The 23,704-nt window shown below is 48.4% G+C and overlaps 2 protein-coding genes across 6 annotated transcripts; one reads left to right on the top strand and one right to left on the bottom strand.

Annotated features, from left to right (window-relative positions):
* Window positions 1-3,088: 3,088 nt before the first annotated feature.
* PIGW (phosphatidylinositol glycan anchor biosynthesis class W) lies at window positions 3,089-5,828 on the bottom strand. Of its 2 annotated transcripts, none has more exons than XM_036395411.1 (2): window positions 5,701-5,828; window positions 3,089-5,222 (listed from the first exon to the last, which is right to left on the bottom strand). In XM_036395411.1, exon 2 carries the CDS (start codon window positions 5,206-5,208, stop codon window positions 3,688-3,690), a length of 1,521 nt encoding a protein of 506 aa, XP_036251304.1. In that variant the 5' UTR covers window positions 5,209-5,222; window positions 5,701-5,828; the 3' UTR covers window positions 3,089-3,687. The 2 variants fall into 2 exon arrangements, with proteins under 2 accessions (XP_036251304.1, XP_036251305.1); XM_036395412.1 differs by lacking the exon at window positions 5,701-5,828 and adding an exon at window positions 5,515-5,607.
* A 92-nt stretch (window positions 5,829-5,920) lies between these two features.
* Window positions 5,921-23,688, top strand: MYO19 (myosin XIX). Of its 4 annotated transcripts, XM_036395340.2 has the most exons (25): window positions 5,921-6,009; window positions 6,990-7,079; window positions 8,665-8,809; window positions 9,094-9,242; window positions 9,475-9,588; window positions 10,307-10,439; window positions 10,656-10,725; window positions 11,099-11,201; window positions 11,407-11,503; window positions 11,955-12,031; window positions 12,394-12,484; window positions 13,802-13,973; window positions 14,170-14,243; window positions 14,337-14,458; window positions 16,072-16,185; window positions 16,550-16,726; window positions 17,573-17,719; window positions 17,936-18,043; window positions 18,571-18,641; window positions 19,002-19,111; window positions 20,861-21,024; window positions 21,587-21,716; window positions 21,853-21,938; window positions 22,236-22,526; window positions 22,920-23,688. In XM_036395340.2, exons 2-25 carry the CDS (start codon window positions 7,068-7,070, stop codon window positions 23,046-23,048), a joined length of 2,886 nt encoding a protein of 961 aa, XP_036251233.1. In that variant the 5' UTR covers window positions 5,921-6,009; window positions 6,990-7,067; the 3' UTR covers window positions 23,049-23,688. The 4 variants fall into 4 exon arrangements, 3 of the variants coding, with proteins under 3 accessions (XP_036251233.1, XP_054373017.1, XP_054373018.1); XM_054517042.1 differs by lacking the exons at window positions 21,587-21,716; window positions 21,853-21,938; window positions 22,236-22,526; window positions 22,920-23,688 and adding an exon at window positions 19,477-19,573 and having other exon boundaries at window positions 20,861-20,938; XR_008508762.1 differs by lacking the exons at window positions 17,573-17,719; window positions 17,936-18,043; window positions 18,571-18,641; ... (4 more) ...; window positions 22,236-22,526; window positions 22,920-23,688 and having other exon boundaries at window positions 16,076-16,185; window positions 16,550-16,653.
* The last annotated feature ends 16 nt before the right edge of the window (window positions 23,689-23,704 follow it).

The following is a 23,704-nucleotide window of genomic DNA, read 5'->3' as shown; positions in this document are numbered from 1 at the left end:
CTGAATTCCCCGCCTCAGACGCCTCCCCGGCATCAAACGCGGCTGGTGCCGAGCCAGGCAGGGCAGGATTGAACAGCTCTGCTTGGCGCCTGCAGCACCCCAGCGCAGCCTGCCCGAAATCCTGTGGCTGCCTAAATTAACCAGCCCAAAAGAAAAAAAAAATTACAAAAACAACAACGAACACAAAGTCTTTCTTGAACTACGGGATAATACAGCTGACCTGTTCATTCTTGTTGTGTATGGATATAGGCACTAGAGCCCTCGCAAGAAAATGCAGGGGAGCGGGATAATAAAGGAGCAGGATTCTTTCTTGTGTCTGGGGATGTTTAAAGGGATGTTTAGTGGAGGAGCTCCTCGCGCAGCTGCTGTAACGGGAACAGCAGTCGGTGTGTCCGTGGTTTTCGGCAGCAGGAAAGCTGGGGGTTTGTTAGGAGGGAGAGTTTCTCACACCGGAGCACCCTGAACCACGATGAATTTAGGTCTTTGCAGGGATATGCTTTCCTGTGTCACTCCTCCCTCCCACATCAACAGCAGCATTGTCCCAGGTTCTGTATTCTTGGAGTGCACATTGATACAAAAAGCACCATTACATTAATACCATTTTTATCCATGGATTTTTAATGTTTTTTTAAGTCGTTGGAACACGTGGCTTGTTTTGTTATCTCCAAGGCGGTGGAAAGGCAGCCAGCTCCTTCCTGTGCTCATTTGCATGGGCCTCTTTGCCTGGAAGAAATACCTGTTCTCTGGGACAGAGTGGCTTTGAAATAGGATACTGCCTGGAATCTTCGGGGGAACCTCTGACTTCAAAAGAGATACCACTGCAGCCGGGAGAGGAGGCATGCTGGAGTTGATCCTTAAAAATAATGAGATGCGTTAAGGAGTTAGTGATGTTTAATAAAAAGTTAGGGATAAATGTAATCAGCTCCACTCTCCCACCATATCCCAGGATTTTTCTACCCTGCAGCCCTACAGAAAGGTCATTTGGTGGAATTATGGCAGCTAAGGCAAAACAATTTCTGTTTTCCTCTGCTTCACTATTGCTGAAGTAGGTGACACATGATGGTTGAACCATTAGTCTTCCTACTTGAAACATCTTAAATTTTTACTCATTCTGTAACAACTAAATAAAAGTTTCTGATTTTAAAAATTATACCTTTAATCTGCACAAAGAGATCTTTGTCTAAAACAGGCCAGAGTGAAGTGAAATGCAGAGTTCCTGTTCCTTCAGCTGTGGAGGTGTGTGGAGAGGGCAGCAGTGTCCTGGTGTTCACTTTCCACTTCTTTTCCAACCCAGACAGAGCTGTTTGCTCCTCCTGTGATCAGAGGATGCCCAATTGCATCTCTGGGTTCTTTCAGAGGCCTAGGCAATTCTCTTGTGTTCACAGGCTGGAACACTCAGCATTCAGAACGGCACCAGTGGCTTCAGGGCAGAGCTCGCTGCATGTGTTACCCACAACAGGCAATGAGAATTGTCTCTCATTAACTCACTGGTGAACAGCCCACAGAATCCCAGAATCATTTAGGTTGGAAAAGACCTCTGAGACCATCAAGCCAAACCTTTGATCCACGCTTTGTGAACTAGTCCAGAGCACTGAGTGCCACATCCAGTCATTCCTTGGACACCTTCCAGTGCCTGACCGTGCTTCCCATGGAGAAATTCCTCCTGATGTCCAACCTGGACCTCCCCTGGTGCAGCTTGAGGCCATGTCCTCTGTTTGTGTCACTTGCTGCCTGGGAGAAGGGACCAAAGCCACCTGGCTGCAACCTCCAACTTACTCCTCAGGCCAGGAGAAGTGTCAGGATGAGAAGCTGGCCTTGGTGAGGGGTTTGTTCTCGCTCAGGTGCACACCATCCCCTGGGCTCGCTGCTGTTGTGCCAACCACAGCTGCAGCCCTGAACTGGCACCACCAGTGTGGAGCTCACCCACCCGGCCTCCCACGCGCTCCCTGCTCCAGCCAGTGCAGCTGGCACCTGGATGCCCTGTGCTTGTCCAGACACAGCTCTGCCTGTCACACCCGCCCCGCTCTGAATCACACCACGGGCCTGTGCTCACAGGCAGAACTCGCTGCAGGTCCCGCGCTTTAAATATTTCAAAAATAAATATCCATGAGTAATTTTGCATAAATGAGTAGTGCCAGTAGATTCACGAGGGAGACCTTTCTTCCCTAGGCAAGTCTAGGAAGTGTTTTAAAATAAACATATCCACCAGTTACCAGAAAACTCTGCTATAAACTGACAACTGTTTCTAAGAGGTTGTTGCCAGTTCTTGCATCTGTCCCCAGGATAACACAGGCTGCTTTGCTTTCATTCTCAAGACTACTTGGCTTTAAGTTGGAAGCAAACAAGCATGAACTCAGCATGGCCACAGCCTGCAATCCTCAGACTTCACCTTTCTGCTGGCCAGGGGCTTGGAGAACTGAATAAATTTATGACTCTTCCACAGCACGTCTGTCTTAAGGAATCTGATTTAGAGGCTTATTCTCCAAAGGTTTGATGATTCATCACGTGTGATAGACAAGGAGAAATATGAAATATGGCCCATGTGTACTGCTGTAACTCCACTGACACTGGGCATCTATCATCAACTACCATTGGTATTCTACTCCTAAAGTATTTATATCCCATTATAGAATTCTTCACAATCTTTAAGTGTATTTCTCTTCCCAACGACTTTATGAGGTCAGGAAGAACTGTCACAGTCAGGAAAGGGAACACAGAGGGTGTTCTGCTCTGGCCTTGAAAGGAAGACTGACAAACTGAGCAGTTCCCTTCTCAAGCCATTGCCAGACCCCTGACCCAGTGCACTGCACTTCTTTCCATCTGCACCATGTTTGTTTGCTAATAAAAACTGATATCAAATGTCCCCCCTTGGAGACATCTCAGCTGGCAAAATACAGTATTCAGTGTGCTGGTCTGCAGGTTGGAGCTGAATTCGTTTGGTATCTTTGTACTTTCTTATGAAGTGTTGCTCTTATTATCTGCACCACAACCTCCAACAACTGCTTTATGAATTCATCTGCAGTTGAGTTTATCCTTCAGAGCATCATACTTTATCTCAGGTCTTCATTTATATTCATCAGTGGGGACGGAAGTAAAATTTAGCTTTAATTCAAAGGCTAATTTAGGTTTCAGTATATGATTAACATTCCACAATTACTACCATCAAAGTCAAGCACATGCATAAGTCTCTGCAGGACTGGGGCCAAAACATTTTCAAGTATCCACTTATTCAATACATTTTATATAAAGAATTATTCTTATCTATTATTTATGCAAGGGCCTTAACTAGGTAAACCTTGACACAGCTAGGCCTCTCTCTCCATATAATCATTCCTCATCTTACTTTTCATCTGGTTTCTGCTCTACCTTGTTATCTAATTCCTTGGGTATGAGCACAGTTCACTAACTGTAAATACAGTTTAGTCTCAGAAGCAGCAGGGATATTCAGCAATCTCCACACCTAAGTTTTCAGGATAATGTGCAACAACTCCCAACAGGTAAGATCATCAGCTGTATAATTTGGTAAAATGAACAATTAAAGAGCAATCAACACTACATAATAAAAAGCTCTGCTTTTAAATTATAAATTATTGCAACACATCCAGGAAAAATACCAGTTTTTCCATTAAATACCATCATTCAACTACAGCAAACAGAGTCCAGCTAGTCCACTCAGCCAAAGTGGAATCACCAAAACTTTAATACTATATTTCTGGCGTGCAATATATACATAATTAAACAGTTAAAAAACATGTACAAGTGCAGTATGCATAATGTAAAGGCAGCCTTGCTGTGGATTGTGTCTATCATAATGTTCACAGCACCAGTCATGACATTCGCTAGCAAGAAAAACAGTAATTGATTTTTGTTAATAGCACTAATCAGGCATAGCTGTGACAGCTTGTCCTGCCTTCCCACCCGCTCGGCCTCCATTCCTTGCTTTTCCCTGGAATCAGGGGGCTGCACAACCTTCCAGCAGCAGGGCACACTGGAGCCCTTGACCAGCAGCTTTGTGAACACCAGGCTGAGGTCAGTGAGCACAAAGAAGCCCAGCAGCAGCAGGCAGTGGGCGAGCACCCAGGTGCAGAAGGGCAGGTTGGCCGTGCGGCGGGACACGGGCTCCGTGCACGCCTGGCACAGCTGCAGCAGCACCCACAGCACCAGCATGGCCAGGGCCAGCCCCCCGAGGGCTTCCAGCCAGCCCCTGACCGAGCTCCTGCGCTGCAGCAGCCACAGCCCCACCTGCACGCTCGCCAGGTAGATGGCCAGGTAGCCAAAGAGGGAAAACAGCCCTTCCCGGTTGGCATCGAGGAAGCCAAGCCGGGAGCCCCGGCCGTCGCTCCCGTGCAGGATGAACATCTTCAGAGAGGTCGTGCTGAGGAGCAGCTGGTAGAGCACAGCCACAGCCAGAGCCACGAGCCAAGCCTTGTGTTTGGGGAATATGGCTAAAAGCAGAGAGGCTGCAAGTCTCACCAGCGCCAAGGTGAAGAAGAAGTTCCAGTGCACGCCGTACTCCGAGGTGTGCTCGTGGTACTCGATGGATTTGACGCTCAGCAGCCGCCCCACGCCGAGGGCAATCAGCGGCCACACAGAAAACACCTGCCTGGCCAGACTGGAGAACCTGGGCTGAGTCCCGTGAGGCTTCTGGCGAACCTCAGGGCAAACGAGAGCATTTCCAAAGATGAAGGCTCCCACCCCCAAATCCATGGCTCCGGTGCCATAGGTCTCGGCCTTGGCGTATCGCCGGGGGTACTGCGGGAAATCCACGGCCAAAATGCTGATGGATGTCAGCACGTTGACATAAACACGGAACACAGTTATTGCTGGAATGCACTCGGGGTCCAAGCGTGCCTTCTGGAATTCTTTTACAATTTGCCCAAAGGGCGCTCTGGCCTCCCGTTTTGTCTGGCTGTATATTTTGGAAAATATTCCGGCACAGAAGGCAGCAAGGACAACTGGTATGAAAAAGATGATTGGAGACAAGACAGTGCAGGAGAACACGAGAGGAGACACCAGCACCAGGAAGTCCAGCAGCAGGCTGTACTTCCTTGAGCTTACAGGTTCTCCATGGTGCAGGTAGTACAGGATCAGGAGGAGCCCTCTGCACAGCAGGCACAGCGGAGGAAGGGACAAGCCTGCAGAAATTTCCAGCAAACTCGTTCCGTTCAGATTGCTGATAAAGGCTTCTTTCAGCTGTTTTTGGGACATTCTTCTTCCTTCCTCTGAAAACACAAAACGTGAACTTGAGGTAGCTTTGTGAAACGGGTCTCTGAACTCCTTAAAAATGAATTAGTTCATTAAAACAACATTGATTTCAGAAGTTACTGAGTTGCTTTTCAATTTAAAAAACACAGAGCAGCACTGGAGCTGGCCTGGGAAGCCAAGGACAGGCACAGGCTTGAGGAAGCTCCAGCATTTTTCATCCTGCTGCGTTCCAACAAGATGCTTTGTACATTTCTGAGGGAGATCTCTAAAACATCAAATCCTCCGCTGAACATTCACATGGTGAATTACCTTACTGCTCTGTAGAACACACTTTGCCACATCCTCTATGGTGCACAGATATGTAAAAACGTGATCCTACACAACTTTGTGCTGCCTGGTCAGTACCAGCAGCAGCTGCAGCCCTCAGGTGCCTTTTTACAGCAGGAGGACCCTGCGGGGTGGAAAAAGCGTGAATTAACCAGGGGTTCTGCTTACCGGGAGCGGGGCACAGATGGCGCTGAGGGGCCGGAGCCGGCGGGGCCCGCGGCCGCTCCGGGCCGGGCCGGGCCGGGGCCGTGAGGGCGGCACAGGCGGCCGCGGTAAAGCCGGGCCTGGTGAAGCGGGGCCCGAGTAAAGCGGGGCCGGGGTGGAGCCGGGCTCAGTAAAGCCGGGCCGCGTTCCCCGCCCGCACTTTCGCCGCTTCCGCAGCGCCCGAGCCCCTCCCCGGTTCCGCCTCCCCGGCCCGCCCGCCCGCCCCGCTCCGCTCCCGGCCCCGGCCGCGCTCCGGCCCCGCTGCCGCCCGCGGTAAGTCCCGAGCCGGCCCTGCCCTCCCGTCCTGCCCGGTACCGCCTCAGCCCCGGCCCTGAGGGGACACCGCGGCCGCCACCCTGGGGTCCCGCCCGCCCGGGAGCTGCCACGGCCCGCCCGGGTCCCCGCGTGTCCCCGGTGTGTCCCCGGTGTCCCGTGTCCTCTGTGTCCCCCGGCATCTGCCGGCACAAAAGGCTCTGCAGGGATGGGTCTGACAGGGCTTTGGGCATGGGATCGCGCCCCGCGCTCCGAACTGACTCCAAGTGGTGTTTTCACGCCGGGTTAGGAAGGAAATTAGGGATGGAATAACAATGGAAGAGGAACTGAATAGGAATGGAATAGAATGGAATTAGAATAGAATTAAAACTGTTAGAGTATAATAGAACGAAATTAGAATAGAATTAGAATGGAATAGAATAGAATTAGAATAGAAAAGGAATAGAAGTAATGGCAGGCTCAGCTGCAGGAAGGACAGAATTCTTCCTGGCGGTGTGACTGGAACCTCAGCGTTTATCACAGAAATTCAAAGGGCCTGACTCACCTTGGGTTGGCTCCCAGAGATTTTCAGAGGAAACAGGAAGGGGACAACACAAACTTCTCCGAGTCACTCCCCTTCTCAAAGCTCTGGCTTCTCTGGCACTCTCAGACCCTCAGATCTGCCCTGTTTCTCCAAACAGGAGGAATTTAACAAGTAGTTGAAGTTTATCGCCAATAAAACTTGCTTTATTAAAGAAAAGCAAAGCATTTTAGTCCTGATGGAAGGCAAGATACACAATTCCCTCCAAAAAATCTTTATTTGCAGGGCAGCAGCACGTGGCCGTCACTCTGGGTAGGATTTCCAGCTCCGGTGTTACTTGTGCTCCACTGGGATCAGTAATCCTGTCTGAAGTCTTTGGGATTTGCTCGTGGAACCCACTGGAGAATGACATGCCCAGAGTTATCTTTATCTAAACTCCTTTTTGTTTTCTTTATTTGAGCATTCTCCAGTGTGATTTGAATGAAGTACCCTAAAGTAAAGGCCCTCTCCAGTGTTCCCGTCCACAGGCCTGGACAAGATGCCAAAGCAGGTAAAAAGAAAAGCAGGAATTGTGTGTGCTAATTAAATGTTACTGCCAGGAGAGAATTCTTGGCTTATTTCCACACAGTCAAGATTAGGTAACTACTAATAAATATTCACCCCTGCTTCATTAATTGACTGGCCCTATTTACTGTGGGTTTGAGCTGAATTAGAGACACCAGGCAGTGATTTTTGTGGTGCCCTGGGCTCTAACAGGGCAGGTGTTGATGCAGGCAGCAAGCACATCCTAAGGGTGTTTGTTCAGGAAGCTGAATGGACGCGAGAGTTGGGATTTATTGTCAAATATTGTTTTACTTTTGGCTGAGCAGAGCAGCAGAACCAAGCCCTTCCTCAGGCCTTGCAGTCTCACAGTGGGTTTAACTTGCCTGGTGTGACACAGGGGCACGGGGGGAAAGGGGAATGGGCAGAAACTCCTCAGCCCATGCAGTGTTTCCTAATTGTGGTGTCTGTTCTCTGACAGCAGCAAGCTGCTTAATGCTCATTCAGAGGAGAATAACAGAAGTCACTTGGATAGCAGGGCTTTACTGCGTTGCTAAGCTTTTTTTCCCCCTTACTGTGTAAAATTCTATATCACTGGAAATGAAGTATTTATGCTGTCTGCAAAAGATAAAAATGCTCCTAAATGAGTAGCTTTTTTGGTTTTTTTTAGGAACATGCTAAGTGGGGTTTGCAGTGCATTTCCCCTATATTAATGAGCTCAGCTCACGTAGTGGGAATGCTGCTGACTAAATTTAGCATTTTCTGTATAAACAAGGTGATGCTGTCCATGGGTTAGCTTGTGGTACAGGTGAGCAGGGATAGTTTAGAGAACTTTCTGTCAAAGAGAAGGAGATAACAAGAGGAGTGTACACAGTGCAGAAATCAGGACTGGCATCTTTTCCATTCTTCATTTTCTCTTCTAGCCTCTCCTTTCCCCAGCAACAGCAAACAGGTCCTGGAATCTCTCTTCTGGCTGGTTTTCCATTACATACAACAAGTGTGCCCTTCCAAATAATGTTTTCAAGGACATGGGAGCCCAGAGGCTGAGATTTGAATATTTTAAGTGATTCAAAGGGGACAAAACTTCAGCTAAGGCAGGGCAGCTCCTCTCCCAGCACAATTCCTGTGCCCTGGCTGTGATGTATGCACTCTGCAGCTTTCACCCTGAAAATGAGAGCCTCTGCTAGGAAAGCTGCATTTGTTTCAGCTTGCAGGGGCTTCCAGCTGTACCTGCAGCCAGCCCTTCCTGCCTCCCTGAGCCCAGGGCATTGCTTGGATTGAATGCATGACATGCAGAGGCTGAGAAATGAGCCAGTTGCAAGAGCATGGTGTGTGTGTGTGTGTGTGTGTGCAGAGCTGCAGTGTGAGCCCAAGGCCACGTTCTCTGAGTGCCTTTGCTCACAGCCAGAACCCTTCTCTAACATCAGAGCAGGAGGAGGGCAGCTGGGAGGAGGAGTAGTTCTCACATCCTGGGGTCTGGCTCCTGCTGAGACTGAAATTCAGTGACATGGAAGCAGCAGAAGAGCTGGAGCAGGGGATGAGGTGAAAGTCCAGCTCTTCACCTTTCACTGGTGCTGACCTGACATCCCCTGCAGGAAAATGGCCAAAGGGAAGATTCCCTCATCCAGAATGACCTCAGTGAATCATTTGAAGAAGAAGTCAGAGCCTTCCTCGGTGATGAAGAGAAACTGCATCTTTTTGATGACCTCACCAAGGTGAACCCAGTGACAACCAGGACAGGTGAGCAGCCAGGGAGTGTCTGCTGAGGGGATCCCTTCCCTGCTGGCCACTGCCAGCTCCTGCTCACTGCATTAACACCATCAGCATAGGAGTTGTGTATATTACACCTACAGTTGTGTACATTACACCTACAGCAGTGTACATTACACCTGCAGCACTCTCTTGGTCACCTCATTCCCTATTAAACCTGACAGGGAACACACCTGAGACTCTTCTTACAAACAGGCACAGCAAGGGTCAAACACACTTTGCAAAAGATGCTGACAGAAGGTGTTGCTTTTCAGTTCTGAAATGTCTTCAAGCAAGATACAGAGTCCACCTGTTCTACACAAATGCTGGCTGCAGCCTGGTGGCTTTAAATCCTTTCCAGCCTTTCTCCTGCCTCTACTCACCTGAGCTCATGAGGGAATACCACGTTGCACTTTGTCCTCAGGTAACCCTTGTGTGTGAGATCACTGTCCTTCTGCAGAGCCCAGGTGTCAAACTGCTCCAAATTTATCTGAGAAAATACTCCCACAGGATAAACCCCATTTCTTGTGAAATATTAGTTCTGTTAAAAGAGCAGTGCTGTTTTCAGGTGAATGTGAGATGACCATTGCTATCCATTGGTGTTGAACTGTGTGGTTACTGTACTCTTAAAGATGAATATTCTCTTTCACTACCAGGATTTAAAACCTCACATCTTTGCAGTGGCTGAGCAAACCTACAGGAATGTCCAAAAGCAGATGGACCCTGTGAACCAGTCCATCATTGTGAGTGGAGAAAGTGGTGCTGGGAAGGTAAGGAAATGTTTTTCTGTGACATTGCTCTCAAGTTTTGAGCTCTGCCAGTGATTTGTAGTGCAGAGTAGTGCAGTGAATGAGCAAAGATGAATTAAAACCCCTCTGACACAGCACGTAGCCAATCTGCCCAGCACGACTCTCTTGAAATGTGTGTGAAGCATTAAGTGATTGCTGCAGCTAAACACACTCTGCTTAATATAGCAGCTCTTCAGGTGACATCTGTCACTTCTGGAGGGCTGGGTTTGAATCATTCAGCAGGAATTGCACCTGAGTCCATGCCTCAGCCTGGTCTGTCAGGGAGCTCAGCAAACCCTCTGTACACACTGGGAGCAGTGGGTTCAGCTCCTGCCCTGGCCCTCCTGTGATGCTCCATCCCTGCTAGGACCATGCTGAGGGTATTTTAAAGCCCCAGAACAAGAAGCTTTGCTGAATGTAATGACTCAAAATCCATTCACATTCACTCCATCCCAAGGCAGTAGCTGTTCATCCTGGCTGAGCCTCCAGATGGTGACACCTCCATGGAGCACTCCCACTGCAGCAGCACTGAAATGTGTGTCTGTGGCACAGAGCTCCCACTGAACCAGAGCTCCAAACCTGACAGTTCCTCTCTTTAGCCTCCCCTCCACCTGCACACTGTGTTTCCAGAAGGCAGCAGTGCTCCACTGCCATAACTGAGAAGATGTTAAAGAGCTTCTGTCACATCTCTCCCTTGCAGACCTGGACCTCTCGCTGCCTTATGAAGTTCTATGCCTCTGTGGCTGCCTCAGTTATCTCCCCAAAAGGCAACGAAACTGTGGAGAGGATAGAGAAGAGAGTGCTGGATTCCAACCCTGTCATGGAAGCATTTGGTAAATGTGGCTTTTTTAGCAGCAAACTAAAGTAATGGCCACTGTAGGAATTTCCCTTGTTCCCACACGAGTCTAAGCTATCTCTTGGTCCTCTCCTTAAAAACAAACTCTTCAAATAGTGGAGCTGTTCACAGAGCACCCCAAACACCTGTGTGTGCTGCCTGGCAGAGTGGGACCACTCTGACTGTTCTGTGTCTGCCACTGGCAATTTCACAGGGAACGCCTGCACCCTGCGGAACAGCAACAGCAGCAGGTTTGGGAAATACATCCAGCTCCAGCTGGACAGGTAAGAATCACTGGAAAACCTTACCTCTTGTCTTGGTCCTTTAAATCTTTATCATCTTGTTCCTTTAAAGCTTATCTCTGAAATCTGCCATAGAATACTGTATGTCTTTAGAGCGCATTTTAGTTTGCTGGCAGCTTAAACTGGTATTATTTTCCTTTCTGGGTTTTTTTTTTTCCCTGCAAGCTTTCACCCTAAAGGTCTCTAAAAGAGAGTGATGGAAAAACAGAGATGTAGTTAAGAACTCTGAATAAAATATGAACAAAATTGAAGGTGAACTGCAAAGTATTCAGTCAGTTGGTCTCAGAACAGCACAACCCCTCTTGGATTCTGTGAAGAGGTTTTGTTGAAATCTTTGCTCTTTTTCCCTCTCCAGATTCCATCATCTGACTGGTGCTTCCATCCAGACTTTCCTTCTGGAGAAAACAAGAGTTGCCTATCAGGCCCCCAACGAAAGAAACTTCCATATTTTTTATCAGGTTTGCCTGCAGTTAATTTTGCTGGGTATTTCTGGCACACAGCAGGGATGGAATCACCAGATTTAGCACAGTTGCAACTTTTAATAATTACCAGTCTCCCTGTCTCCCAAATTAAATCATCCTTCCCAGTACGTTATTCTTCACTGTCTGGGAGCTGTAAACACCAAAGGCAGAATTCAATTTTTACCTTGTTTTCTGCCTCCAGATCACAAAAGGTGCTACTGCAGAGGAGAGGCTGGAGTGGAACCTTCCAGAAGGGGCTGAGTACCGCTGGCTGCCAAATTCTGAAAGAAACTTAGATGGTAAAGATTAGCCTCACTAACTAATTAATCAATCCATTAATAATGGCTGGAACTTTAAAGGGAGGCAGGCAGAAATACACCCTGTTCCACCCTCTGCTCAGCCAACAGCAGATGTTTTGCAAAGCCACCTGCATTAATGGGGCTCTTTCTAAGTTTCACTTGGCACTATTAAGTCTTAAAGCTTAAAATCAGTCACCTGGCTTAAACCAGCTGGTTCTGGCCTGGCAAATTTGCATCTTTGTGGCTTTGTGTAGAAACTCTCTTGTCTTTGCATGTGCTTCACCTGGCAGAAAAAAACAGTGGGTTTGTTCTGCAGCTTGTGTGTGGGATTTACCCAAAGAGCTTCCCCTGCTCTGCACTGACCATTCCAGCTGGATTGGATGTGCTGAGATGTTCTGCTTGCCCCTGTTTGTGTGCTTGGCTTGTTCAAGAGCACTGTTTGGCTTTTCAGAGGACTGCTTCGAGGTGACCAGAGGGGCCATGTTCCACCTGGGCATCGGCCGTGCCACGCAGAGCAACATTTTCAAGGTCAGCCACCCAGCAGGGACAGCAGGAGGCTGCTGAGGGTGTTGGGAATGTGTTCCCAGGGTGGGATTGCTGCTGGGATAAATCCCTGTCCCTGGGCAGAGCTGCTGCTCCTCACTGGAGAGCCCTCAGCCCCACACCAGGCTGCACAGCCTAAGGTTAGACCAGAGCTAAAAGGCTGCACCTCTGAATTTCATTCTGCCTTCAGGAACCGCAGCATTAGGGAAACACACAGAAGTCTGGAATCTGTTTGCTGCCTTCTGTGCAGGAATGCGCAGGAGCTGGCCTGTCCCAGGCTAAAGGAGAGCTCAGGGGAGCCTGCCTTGGGGGGAGCTGTCCTGAAAACCTCCCTGATTGCATTGCAGGTGTTATCAGGCCTTCTGCACCTCGGGAATGTTCAATTCTCCAACCCACTGGATGAATCTCAGCCTTGTGAGCTGGAAGACAAAACCAAAGGTGAGGCAACAACCATGCCATGCTCCAGAGCCTTGTTAGCTCAGTGCAGATGCCCAAGGGAAAGGATTAGAGAAGGGAAAGAATGGAGAGAATTCTTTCCTTTATTTAGTTAGTTAATTTAGATTTACTTATTATATTTATTTCATTATTAACATTTCTTAAAATTTATTCAATCTACCAAATTTTCACTTGAGTAATTTTTACTATTATTATTATTCATTATTAATTCCTTTTAACTACTAATAAGTCTAATTACTTTATTAATAACTTAATTTTGAAAATTAATAAATTTGTTTAAACCGTATTGAATTTATTGCATTTTAAATTATTAAATCTATTTTAATTTAAATTCATTTAATTTATTCATTTAATTCAGAAAGAATTCCTTATTAAAGAAAAGAATTTGAACAATAACTCTCCTGCTGATAGGAGACATCAAGGCTGTGAGCAACCCAAAATTTAGGTGTGATTTTTGTGAACAAACAAAAACCTAATGCTCCCCTGCCCTGAGAGATAATATCCTACCCTGACAGGTCAGGGCAACTGCAGCATTACCCAGTGATTTCAGGAGGATTATTGGCAGAACTGTGGCTCTTGTCTGTAATCTTACTCTGCCATCACAGGGCTGGCAGAAATCTGACCCAGAGGGAGAGCAGGGCTTTTCATATGAAAGCTTGGAAGTTTTCATGATAAAGACCAAAAGGCAGTGACAACAAACCTGTTAAATTGCAGCAGAAGTAGAGGTTGTTCTGCCTATCTTCAGGAGGCTTGTGGATCTGGATTTCCTTCAGAGATAAAGCTGCCCTGAATAGGGAAGGTTTCTGCTACAATTTCACATGCTCTGAACTCAAGCCACTTAATATTCAAATAATTTTGAGTGCAGCTCAGCTGAGAAAGATCTTAAATGCTTTGTCAGCAAATACTCATTCTTCTACACTTCCTTTCTATCCCCAAATCCCTGCTTTTTTCCTGGTCATGACTGTTTGATTTGTCTGTCTGGATTTTGAGGTCCCTGCTCAAAAAAGGTGAAGAAGTAACAAAGACACACCTAGAGAGAAAAGTCAAATTCAGTGTGGCAAACTTCAGCTTTTGCTGGTATTCATTTTAAAGAGAGGACTCAGAATTCTAGGGGCACTCTGCATCCAAATTAAGAGTTTTGCAAAACTTACTCCCAAGTTTGGGTAGAAAGATCCAAAATCCACATTTAATTTGGAGAGCTGATGGAAGTGGCATTTTCCTAACAATCTCTAGACCTTCCTTGCCTTCAGAGGTATGAACACAGCAGGTAACCTTGCACTGTTTGTTCTCCTGAACAAGAGTTTGTGAAGACCACGGGGGAGCTGCTCCAGATTCCCATTGAGGAACTCCTGGAATCTTTAAGGATTCGAACAATCACTGCTGGAAAACAGCAGCAGGTGTTCAAGAAGCCCTGCTCCAGAGCTGAGTGTGAGACCAGGAGGGACTGCCTGGCCAAAGTCATCTATGCCAGGTAAGGATGGCCTCATCCAGGTGATTTTTGGGAGGGAATGGGGAGGCCAGAGGGATTCACTTGCTGCTGTTTCATGGCAGCACATCAGAAATTCCTCTTCCTTCCGAGTGACACTGATGGAAACAGCAGTAAAAGAAACAATTCTGATTATTGCAAGCAAGCAGCTTCCAGCTAATCCCACTGTTGCTGTCTGCAGGTTGTTTGAGTGGCTGGTTTTGGTCATAAATGAAAACATCTACACAGATCCCTCAGTGTGGACCAGCTTCATAGGTATGGATACCCCACCCTGCTTTAACTCAGGGGCCAGCAGCCCTGCAAGCTGCTCCTAAACTAAAGCTCCCTGTCCTCCCACATTGCTTCCAGGTTTGTTGGATGTTTATGGGTTTGAAGCCTTCCCTGAAAACAACTTGGAGCAGCTCTGCATTAACTATGCCAATGAGAAACTGCAGCAGCACTTTGTAGCCCACTACCTGAAGGCACAGCAGGTAATACCCCAAACTGAAGATCAGCTCTTCAATATCTGATTTAAAACAGCATCTTTTTGTCACTTCAATTGCATTGCTGTGCCTGTGGTCAGATGGAGCCTTCAGTCAGAATGGCACAGAAAGCAGTGGGAGGGAGCAGTGTAAAAGAGGGGAGTGTGGGGCAGGTGGAATGACCCAGCTCTGTCTCCTGGGGACTGGAAATCTGTTCCCAGCCCCACTGGATCTCTACTTGCTTCTCCTCAAAGAGCTGAACACTTGAGGCTAAATTCTTGGGCTAAGTGCAGCTTGAATTGAGATTCTCTTGGAAGTTTCTGCTCTCATCCATGAAGCATAAAGTCCCTAAAGAGTGGAGCTTCTGGGCTGAGCTTGGTGTGAAGGCAGAGCCCACCAGACCCCTGTCACCCACACCTGAGCACGTGGGACCTGTGGAGGCCTCCTCCCCCAGGGGCACAGCTCCCTGACCCCAGCCATGCTGGTGCCTTTAGAACAAAGCCCTGTGTGCTCCAGCTTTATCCCTGAGTAAGGAGGGACACAAATGCTGTTGTTTCACAGCAGAAAAGGTTTTTTTTGCGCTGTGCAGTCCCTCAGTGGTCACACACTGCTAATTCCAGCTCTCATCTGAGTGCCCTGCAAGGTGCAGAGTCCCTGCCAGGGCTGCTGCTCTGCCCCTCCCCACTGCAGATCCATTACCAAAATGCTCTTTGCCAGTAACTGGAATCAGGGAAATGATTTTCTTGATGGCAGCAGCGTGCTGGCACCTCCTGCCTCACAGCAGGCTTTTGTCAATTTATTCAGGAGTTAAGTATTTCTTTGACTGCCATTTGTGCTTTGCTATTGCCAGGCTGCTTTCCCTGCCTGCCCTGGTCAGCATGCCAGGGATTAATGGTCAAGGAAGATGGAAAGCAAGTTCAGGCACACAATTGCTTTGCTTGAAATGGCTCCATGACCTCTGTTTATAGCACCCCTCCCACTCACTGCCTGCCCTCTTACCTCTGGATCTGGCTGTCCCCCAAACCACTTAAATGCCATTAGTGGCTGTGCTGAGCAAGCTTTTGGCAGGAGGCTTTTGAAATAACTGCCCAGAGCTTGTGCTTGTTAAACACTGCTGACAGTTTGTCCTGTAATTCAGCATAAATATTGTACCAATTATTCCAACCAGTATCTCCCTGCACTTCCTTTCAGATCAGGCTTTGCTTTAAATGGAGCTCAGGCAGTAAAGCCTGGCACACAAAGGTTGGGCTGGGGCTGTGTCCCAGTCCAAGGAAGGAGTTCTGCTTGTTTCCTTGTCCTTCAGGGAAAATCTCAGCACAGCCAGGAGAGGCTTTGTGTGACTGTGGCCTTTGTTTGCTCTCTAAAGCAGCCTTGCAGCTCTGATAAATCCACGGGGTTCCCAAATCCTCAGATAAATTGTTCCAGCAGGTTCTGATCCACACCCAAAAGCTACCTGGGGGAGGATATGCTCATCTGGGTTGTTTTTATTCTCAAGCTTGGTGTTGACCTGGAGCTGAGCTGGGATTAACTCCTCAAACAGGACCTGGATCAGCTGCCCAAGGCACAGAGCTCTGAGCTCTGGTGCCCTCTGCTGCAGAATAACCCCTTCCCTCTTCCTTCAGGAAGAATATGCAGCTGAGGGCCTGCAGTGGTCATTCATAAACTACCAGGATAACCAGAACTGCCTTGACCTGATAGAGGGAAATCCTCTCAGCATTTTTTCCTTGCTGAATGAGGTAAGTGTGATCTCAACCCCTCATTTTTGGGCCTAGGTTCCTGCCTTTGTCCCTTGCCACCAAAGAAAACACAAACAGTAAATTAATAGAAAACCTGTCAGCTATAAAATTTCTGCAGGGCTTCACTTTCACAAAATCATGCCAGTGCTTCCTCCTGTTCTGAGCTGTCTTTTTCCCTCTGATCCTGGATATTCTGATTCAAATATGAAGCCTCAATTACTTCTTTCCTCCCCAATATTTCAGGCCTTGCATACTCAAAGCAGCTCTAAAGGTAAAATTGCTAGCATTTGTATGTTAACTGTTGTAACTTTAGAGTCAGTTCTTTGTGCCAAACAAGAGATGCTGCAGCTGTGTGTCCTTGCAGGAGTGTCGCCTGAACAGAGCCTCCAACACTGACCTGTTCCAGACCAGGATTGAGAAAGCCTTGTCCAGTAATCAGTGTTTAAGTCGAGATAAATTTAGTAAGAAGCCCAACTTCATCATTTCACATTATGCTGGCAAAGTCTGCTATCAGCTGGCAGCAATGGTGGAGAAAAATAAGGTAGGTGTTTGCAGAAAGAGCTGTTTAAAAAAATCTTAAAATTATCCTATAGGCCTAAAGTGATTTAAATCAAACAAATATACTTTTGGACATACCTTGCTGCAAATAAATCCTTCAGGCCATGTGAAACTGGGTGATGTCCTTGGTGGGATCTCTGAACCACCACTGGCACCAGCAGATGCTTTGTTACACCCTTGAGCTGGGGTTGAAGTGAACCACCACCATATCAGGGCTTCTTCCATTCCTGGGGGATGCACAATTGTTAATGGCATCAGGGCATTTTTATAACTACAAATACAGCACTTAATTCCCCAAAAAATTCAGATAAATTTATGAGAAACAAGAGCTGGGCTTAACTGCTGAAAGTGCTCAAAATACTCAAATTTTGGCCATCAGGGAATAAGTGAAATGTGAAATAGTCTGCAGAGAGCAGGGTCCCTTCTCAGCTCTGATACCCCCAGCAATTATGGCAAGTGTTATTATTTATTTAGCAATAAAACTCCATCTCTTAATTCAAAGGAATATTTCTAATGCCTGCTGCAGTCTGTCCTTCAGAGATTAAACCACTCCTGAGAGCTGGAGCTCGCTCAGGCTGTGTAACAAGAGCAGTGATGGGAGCAGTTGTACATTTGCCTGGATTTGCTGAATGTTCAGCCAAACATTGTTTTCTGTTCCTAAATCTGACTGTGAATGAATGCACATCATCAGATTTGAAACTGCAGCTGTGGTCACATCAGATCTGGCATCAGAAATACTGTTCTATCTCTAAATGTGGAATTCTTAGTTGTTTTCAGAGATGCAGGTGCCTGCCAGGCCCAGGTACTGACAGGTCATGTCTGCTTGCAGGATGCTGTTCCACCAGAGCTGGTCCACGTTTTGCAGAACTCAAAGGATCCTTTGCTTCAAAAATTATTTCCTGTGACAGAAAAGAACCAAAATAACACCAAAACCCAGAACAGAGCAGCTGTTGTTACAGTGGTGTCCAAGTTCAAGGTACATCCTATTCAGGTTTCTGCTGTAATTTTGGAAACTTGCTGGATTTACCATCAACAATTTGATGAAATGCATCCACAGAGTGGATTCTGTGCTCTGTAGAAGTGCTCTAACACTGAGTCTGTAAAGCCATCCTTGCCCAGAGCAGCTCCATGGGGTGGCTGGGAGATCCCTGAGGAGGAGGAGCCCTGCTGAGCCCTGTGTTTGTTCCTGCAGAGCTCCCTGGAGCATCTGATGGAGATTTTGAGCAGAACCACCCCCCATTACATCCGCTGCATCAAGCCCAACGCTGACTGCAAGGCCATGACTTTCAGGAGAGAAGAGGTAACTGCTGCAGAGCCTTCCCCAGGCCTCTGCACTGGCTTCCTTAGGACCTTGAGTCACTTGCAAAGCTTTTTGCACAGCACCTTTTGAAGCAGCTCTTTCTCCTCTGAGATAAGCAGCCTTCCAGGGTCACTGAGGTGCTTGTCCAAAACAGCTCCCAAGCACAGCAGCTCTCCCAGCTGCACCTTGCTTGTGGCTGGGGTGATTGATTTGGGGTGCTGCCCTCCCAGCCCTCCTAACAGCAGCCCTGGGCACACAAACGCCTTCAAAAGAAAACTGTGCTCCTTCCTGGAGTCCAGGAAGCTGAGAAGCTTTGGGGGCAGAGCAGCAGATGCTAAAGCTGTAACTAGAGAACCTCATCTGATGGGCAGGGAGGCTTTAAACACCCATGGAATCTGCTGAGCATGGAAATGCCAGCACTGAGCCTGGAAATACCAACACTGGCTGTGGATGCCCAGGACAGGGCACACAAGGAGCAGCTTCCACAAAAGTCAGCTTTGCCTAAACCATCTCAATTTGTGCCTCAGGTTCTCAGCCAGCTCCAGGCCTGTGGGATAGTGGAAGCCATCACCATCAGTGCAGCAGGTTTCCCAGTCAGGTAAGTCCAGCCTCTTCAGCATTTCTAATACATTTCTACAGCTTTTAGTGGAATTTAGTTATTCAGAAGAGTTTATAAGCAGGAAACCCAAATATTTTGCACCATCAGCATATCCAAGCACAATTCCTGTCCTGGCTTTGCTGCTGTTACTGGGAAATCTGAATTTCTTCACAAGTTCTGTACTTTCTGGCCTGTTTGACCATTCAGGCATCAGTCTGTTTGCATCCCATGCACTGGATCCACAAAGCCATTCTGGAATTTTCCCCCTTCATAGGCTGAGTTATTACCATTCAGCAAAAAGGATCAGTTATTTACAGTAATGGTTCTTGCCTGGAATTCACTGCACATTTTGTCTCCCAGGATCCCTTTCCAAAGTTTCACTGAGCGCTACGAACTGCTGAGGAAATCCTGGGGCTCCAGCAAAAAAAGAGTGTGGGATAAAAGCAACTCTCGTCCTGCTGAGAAAAAAGGTAAGTTTCTTCAGGTGATCCCTCTGCCATCAAGTAAAATTGTCACTGCACCCATTTGGTATCACACAGATCAGGTAATTACTGTATTCACCACTATTCTAAAATATTTCTTTAACCTATCACCAACCTGAGTTTCTAATTTGTTTAACCTTTAAAATCTTACCCCTCACTGCTGGTTTTCTGTGTTCCTCCTGGGTGGAACAGTCACAGTTTCAGTGGTGTCTGGGGTTCCCCTCACCCAATATAATTTGATTTGGAGTTGATTCTTTAGTAGACTTGAAAGCCACTTACCTTTTGCTTTATTTTCCTTCTCCTTCCTTTCTTTCCCCCCTCCTTGTTTCCTTGCTGAATCACTGACCTTCCAGCTTACCTGGACTCTGCTGCTTCTTGCACCTTTTGCTCTCTTCTCTTTTTCTAAGCAAGAGTGAGGATGGACTTTAACAAACACAACCCAGCCCACAGGTAATGCCTTTGCTATGAGCTCCTGAAAGGAGGAGCTCATCAGGTGGTTACATTTAATATTAAAGGTTATTGCAGCCCCTTTCTGTGCCCCAAATGAATCCCCTCTTCACCCAGTGGGTCAGTTCAACGAGCAGCAGCTGTGGGAAGCAGGACCAGCCTGTTCAGATGAGTAAAAATTGGTGGAAATCTGTTCACCCTGTGGAAATGGGGTGAAGCAAGGAAGTGCAGGCTGGAAAATTACTCACACAGTGGATCTTTCCCCTTCAATTACAAACCCATTAACTGCAAAGCTTCTTTGTGATGGGTTTTTAGTCCTTTTTATCTTGAGGGGGTAATAAGCTGCAAACAAAGCAAAACAATTGCCCAAACACAGGGATAAGCTTTTGGTTCCCTTATCAGCCCAGCCCCATGAACACCATCAGAGCCACCAGATGTCTTCCTGTAAGCAAGAATTGCTTCTATTTGTTTCCAGGACCTTAAAATGCTCTCATCTCCTTAGAAATATTTATAGCAGAAAAGCAAACAGTATCCAGGATGGAATAATGCAAAACCCATCCAGCCCTGTGCGTGCAGGAACTCCTGCAACAATCTCTTGTTCCAGGTCTGAATTAAGTTGGTCTCTATTTCCAAAGAGATTCATCTGGCTGAGCTGTTTGTAATGTAAAAAATTGTGCACTGTGTCCCAGAAATGGCTTTAATAACCTGTAATTGCTGCCATAAATTCCTGCTCAGTACAGGACCCCATAGCTGCTCCCAGTGCCCTGTGACAGCTGCACAATTGTGTAGAATTTGCTTCCCCTTCCTGCACTTTTCAGTACATCAAGGCTACAATTCCCTGCCTTTTGTTCTTTGCTCCCACAGCTTTGAGTTTTGAGTATTGAATGGGATTTTCTTAGCACTGAGCTGCTCAGTCTATTCCTAATGGCATTGCTGCTGCTTTCTCCTGCTTCCATGTGGGATGTTTGGAGTGGGAGAACACCTGAGCCCTCCCTGGTTCAGCCTAGATCTGCCCCAAATGAGTTTTACCTATGGAGAACACAGGTGATGACAGATGAGAAGGCAGCGCCCAGGCACAGCCCAGTTTAAACACCCCACACTGGTTTGCTGCTTGCTGGCACCGGGTGCAATTTGTGCTGTCACATTTTAGCCTTAAACACAGCAGGATCTCAGCCATCCCCCCTTGCTGCAGGTGTTTCCCATTAAGTGACCAAGAAATCTCAGTGCAAAGACAATGCCCTGACCCCAATTCCAGATGTTGTGGTGCCTTCCTCAATGTTTCACTTCCAGGTGAGACTGCAGCGATGGGTGATGACAAAGCACCACGTGCTGCTGTTCTGGAGATCCTCCAGGATGCTCTCAGGGGACAAAGCCCTGCTCAGGCAGCAGGGGATGGAGCAGGAATCCCCTCAGTGTTCTGTGGCAAAACCAAAGTGTTCCTGGCCAATTCCCTGGTAAGTGCTGTTCCTTGGCTGATGCCTCTGGAGTGCTCCTGTCTCAGGGCTATTCTAGCACAGACAGAGGCAAAACTCCTGCCAAGCCAGTGTGACCAGAACTGGGCATTTTCCATCCAATTATTAAACTCAATCAAGCACCCATGAGAATCCAGCTCTGCAGAGCACTTTGGGTAATGGCCTCTGTGTTGGACAAGGAGCTGCACTTGTGTCAGAATTCCAGCAAAGGTGGCAGCTTTCCTCAGCTCCACAGGACAGATTTGGCTGGGAAAGAGGGGAAGGAGTCAAAGGCACTCCTGCCAAGCTTGCAGCCCCTTCAGTGGAGCTGGGTATGAACCTGCTGCTGCTGGCTCCACCTTCCTCCCCAAGAACTTCCATTTTCATTTCCATGTTACCTGAAAAGCACCAAGGAGGTGCTGTCACTTCCCAAGCCCAATCCAGCAGTCACAGGACACTGGAATGAGGCTGTGGTCCCCTGGGCAAACACCAAGAGGCTGTAAAAGAGGGAAGAGCTGTGAGCACAATTCCATCCCTAACTCCAGGCTCCTGTTCCCCACTGCAGCTGGAGCTCCTGGAAGCCAGGAGAGCAGAGGTGTTAAATGAGAAGGCATTTTGCATCCAGTGCTGCTGGAGAAGATTTAAAGAGAAGAAAACAGCAAAGGAGAAACGCTCTGCAACTCTCATCCAAGCAGGTGACTTGTGGGGTGGGGCTGAAATAACAGAGCAAGGCACATTTCCAGTCACTCTGGGGCATTACAGTGGCACGAGTGGCCAAGTGCCATCTCCCAGGGATTCTGAGCACTCAGGTGTCTCTCATTGCATCCCCAGCTGTTCGCTCCTGGCTGGCCAAGAGTCGCTTCCAGAGGCTGCGCAGGGCTGCCCGCGCCATCCAGCGGCGCTGGAGGAGGTGGAAGGTGAGTCTGGGCCACAGGACAGCACTGAAAGGAGCCTGAGGCTTCTTGGGGTCTGAGAAAGAGTAACAGCTCTGAGAACTGCAAACCCAGTGCTCCAGAAAACTCTTCTCCAGCTGAAGAGCAGATGCCAGTCCTGTAGAGCTGCTTCTGGCTCAACCTGTAGAATAAACTCATTCCTTACCTGCCTGGAAACTGGGGTGTGCTGTCCTTCCAGACTCCCTCTTTACAGACTCAGCTCTGCAGTCCTGAGTCGTGCCCAGGACATTTGAGAATTGCTGTTGCTGTTGTGTCTTTCAGGCAAAAGCGGCCGCGCTGGCAGCAGCAGAGCTGGACGAGGGGGAAGGAGAGGAGCTGCCACCAGCCCCCGGAGCTGCCCTGGCCCCCGGAGCTGCCCGTTCCCTGGGCACAGCGTGGGCCCTGCAGGCAGCTGTGCAGCTCTGGCCCCTGGGGCTGGTGCTGGCTGCAGCCCCTGGCAGTGCCACGGGGCCCCGGCGGGCGCTGGCGCTGCTGGGCTGCCTCAGGGGGCTGCAGGAGAGCCCCAGGGGACACCTGGGCTGTGGCATCGCCTCCATCAGAGCCCTCCCACAGGTACCCACCCCTCCCTCCTGTCTGCAGCTTGGGAACAGGCTGGGGTGGCATCTCCCACTGCCTGGCACTGCCTTCCCTCAGAAACTGCATTTACAAATCACCTTCGGGCCTGGGGGGGGAACATTTTTGTGTTGGCATCGAATTCTGTGTGCAGAAACTGCCACAGCTGCTGCAAGGGCCGTGCTGAGCACTCCAACCTCCAGAGTGGGACCTGATCTCAGTCCAGTTCAATGCTGCCATTTCTGTAGTGACCATTTCTCTTCAGTCCATTTGTGGGGACTCCTCTGGAGGAGGAGCTCCTCTGTCCCCAGTGGGTCACACACTCCAGAGCTAAATGTGAGTAACAAAATCAGCTGCACATCTGGCTGAACTCTCCCCCTCTTGTCCCTGCAGGGCCCTGTCAAGTTCCACTGCAGGAGGTCCCCCCTGCACTTTGCCAACGTCAGCCCCCACACGGAGGCGTTTTCCACCACGGGCCTCAACCAGATCCTGCTGGACAGACAGGAGCTCCTGCCCACATAGCCCTGCCCTGGCCTCGGCCTCCAGGGGGGCTCTCTGCAAGCTGCTGCTTCCAAATCGCTCAGTGTCCACTCCTGCTGCTACCTCAGAGCTTCCACAGCGCTGCCTTGTACTTACAGCGTGAGGGAGAGGGACACACCTCATCATGCACATTATAATAACCTTAGAATAACATTAAATTACATTTACTGTGGGTGGGGGCAGCTCCTGCTCCCCCCCCCACATTACAGGAAATATCAACACTATGGGAACAAATCAATTCCAACAGATCAGGTGCTTGAAGCAATGAATACTTGAACTGGACTGCCTGCAGCAGGCAGAGCGAGCAAATAATAATGCCAATAAATATTCCTGATTCCTGCAACCGTCCTGACTGAGCACCAGTGTCCCCAGGGGGGTGAGGAGCAGCCAGCTGCAGCACCAGGGGCAGATGTCTCAGGGAAAAGCAAGGCTGGGCTCTTGCTTTTATCTACAGAACCGAAATCAGTGAGCTCTCAGAGCTGCCAGGTGTGTGCAGAGCTCCCCAGACAGCACCACCCTGCCCATGGGTGCTCTGAACCCTCCCTTTGTTGCTCGTGGATCTTGAAAATGTTCAGCTGCTCTGTGTATGTCATTTAAAATAAACTGCTCAATGCCTTGTCAAGGTGTCTGACCCTTCC

This window comes from Molothrus ater, chromosome 21, assembly GCF_012460135.2.
Source record: "Molothrus ater isolate BHLD 08-10-18 breed brown headed cowbird chromosome 21, BPBGC_Mater_1.1, whole genome shotgun sequence".
Lineage (NCBI taxonomy): Eukaryota > Metazoa > Chordata > Aves > Passeriformes > Icteridae > Molothrus > Molothrus ater.
The sequence above is the reverse complement of the archived record's forward strand: the minus strand, read 5'-3'. Positions and strand labels throughout refer to the sequence as shown.

Excerpts from the sequence above, each read along its gene's own strand:
- PIGW (XM_036395411.1), bottom strand. The coding sequence starts at position 5,208 with ATGTCCCAAAAACAGCTGAAAGAAGCCTTTATCAGCAATCTGAACGGA.
- MYO19 (XM_036395340.2), top strand. Across the intron at positions 10,726-11,098 it reads ATCCAGCTCCAGCTGGACAG|ATTCCATCATCTGACTGGTG; the intron begins GTAAGAATCACT and ends TTCCCTCTCCAG. Across the intron at positions 13,974-14,169 it reads GCCAAAGTCATCTATGCCAG|GTTGTTTGAGTGGCTGGTTT; the intron begins GTAAGGATGGCC and ends TGCTGTCTGCAG.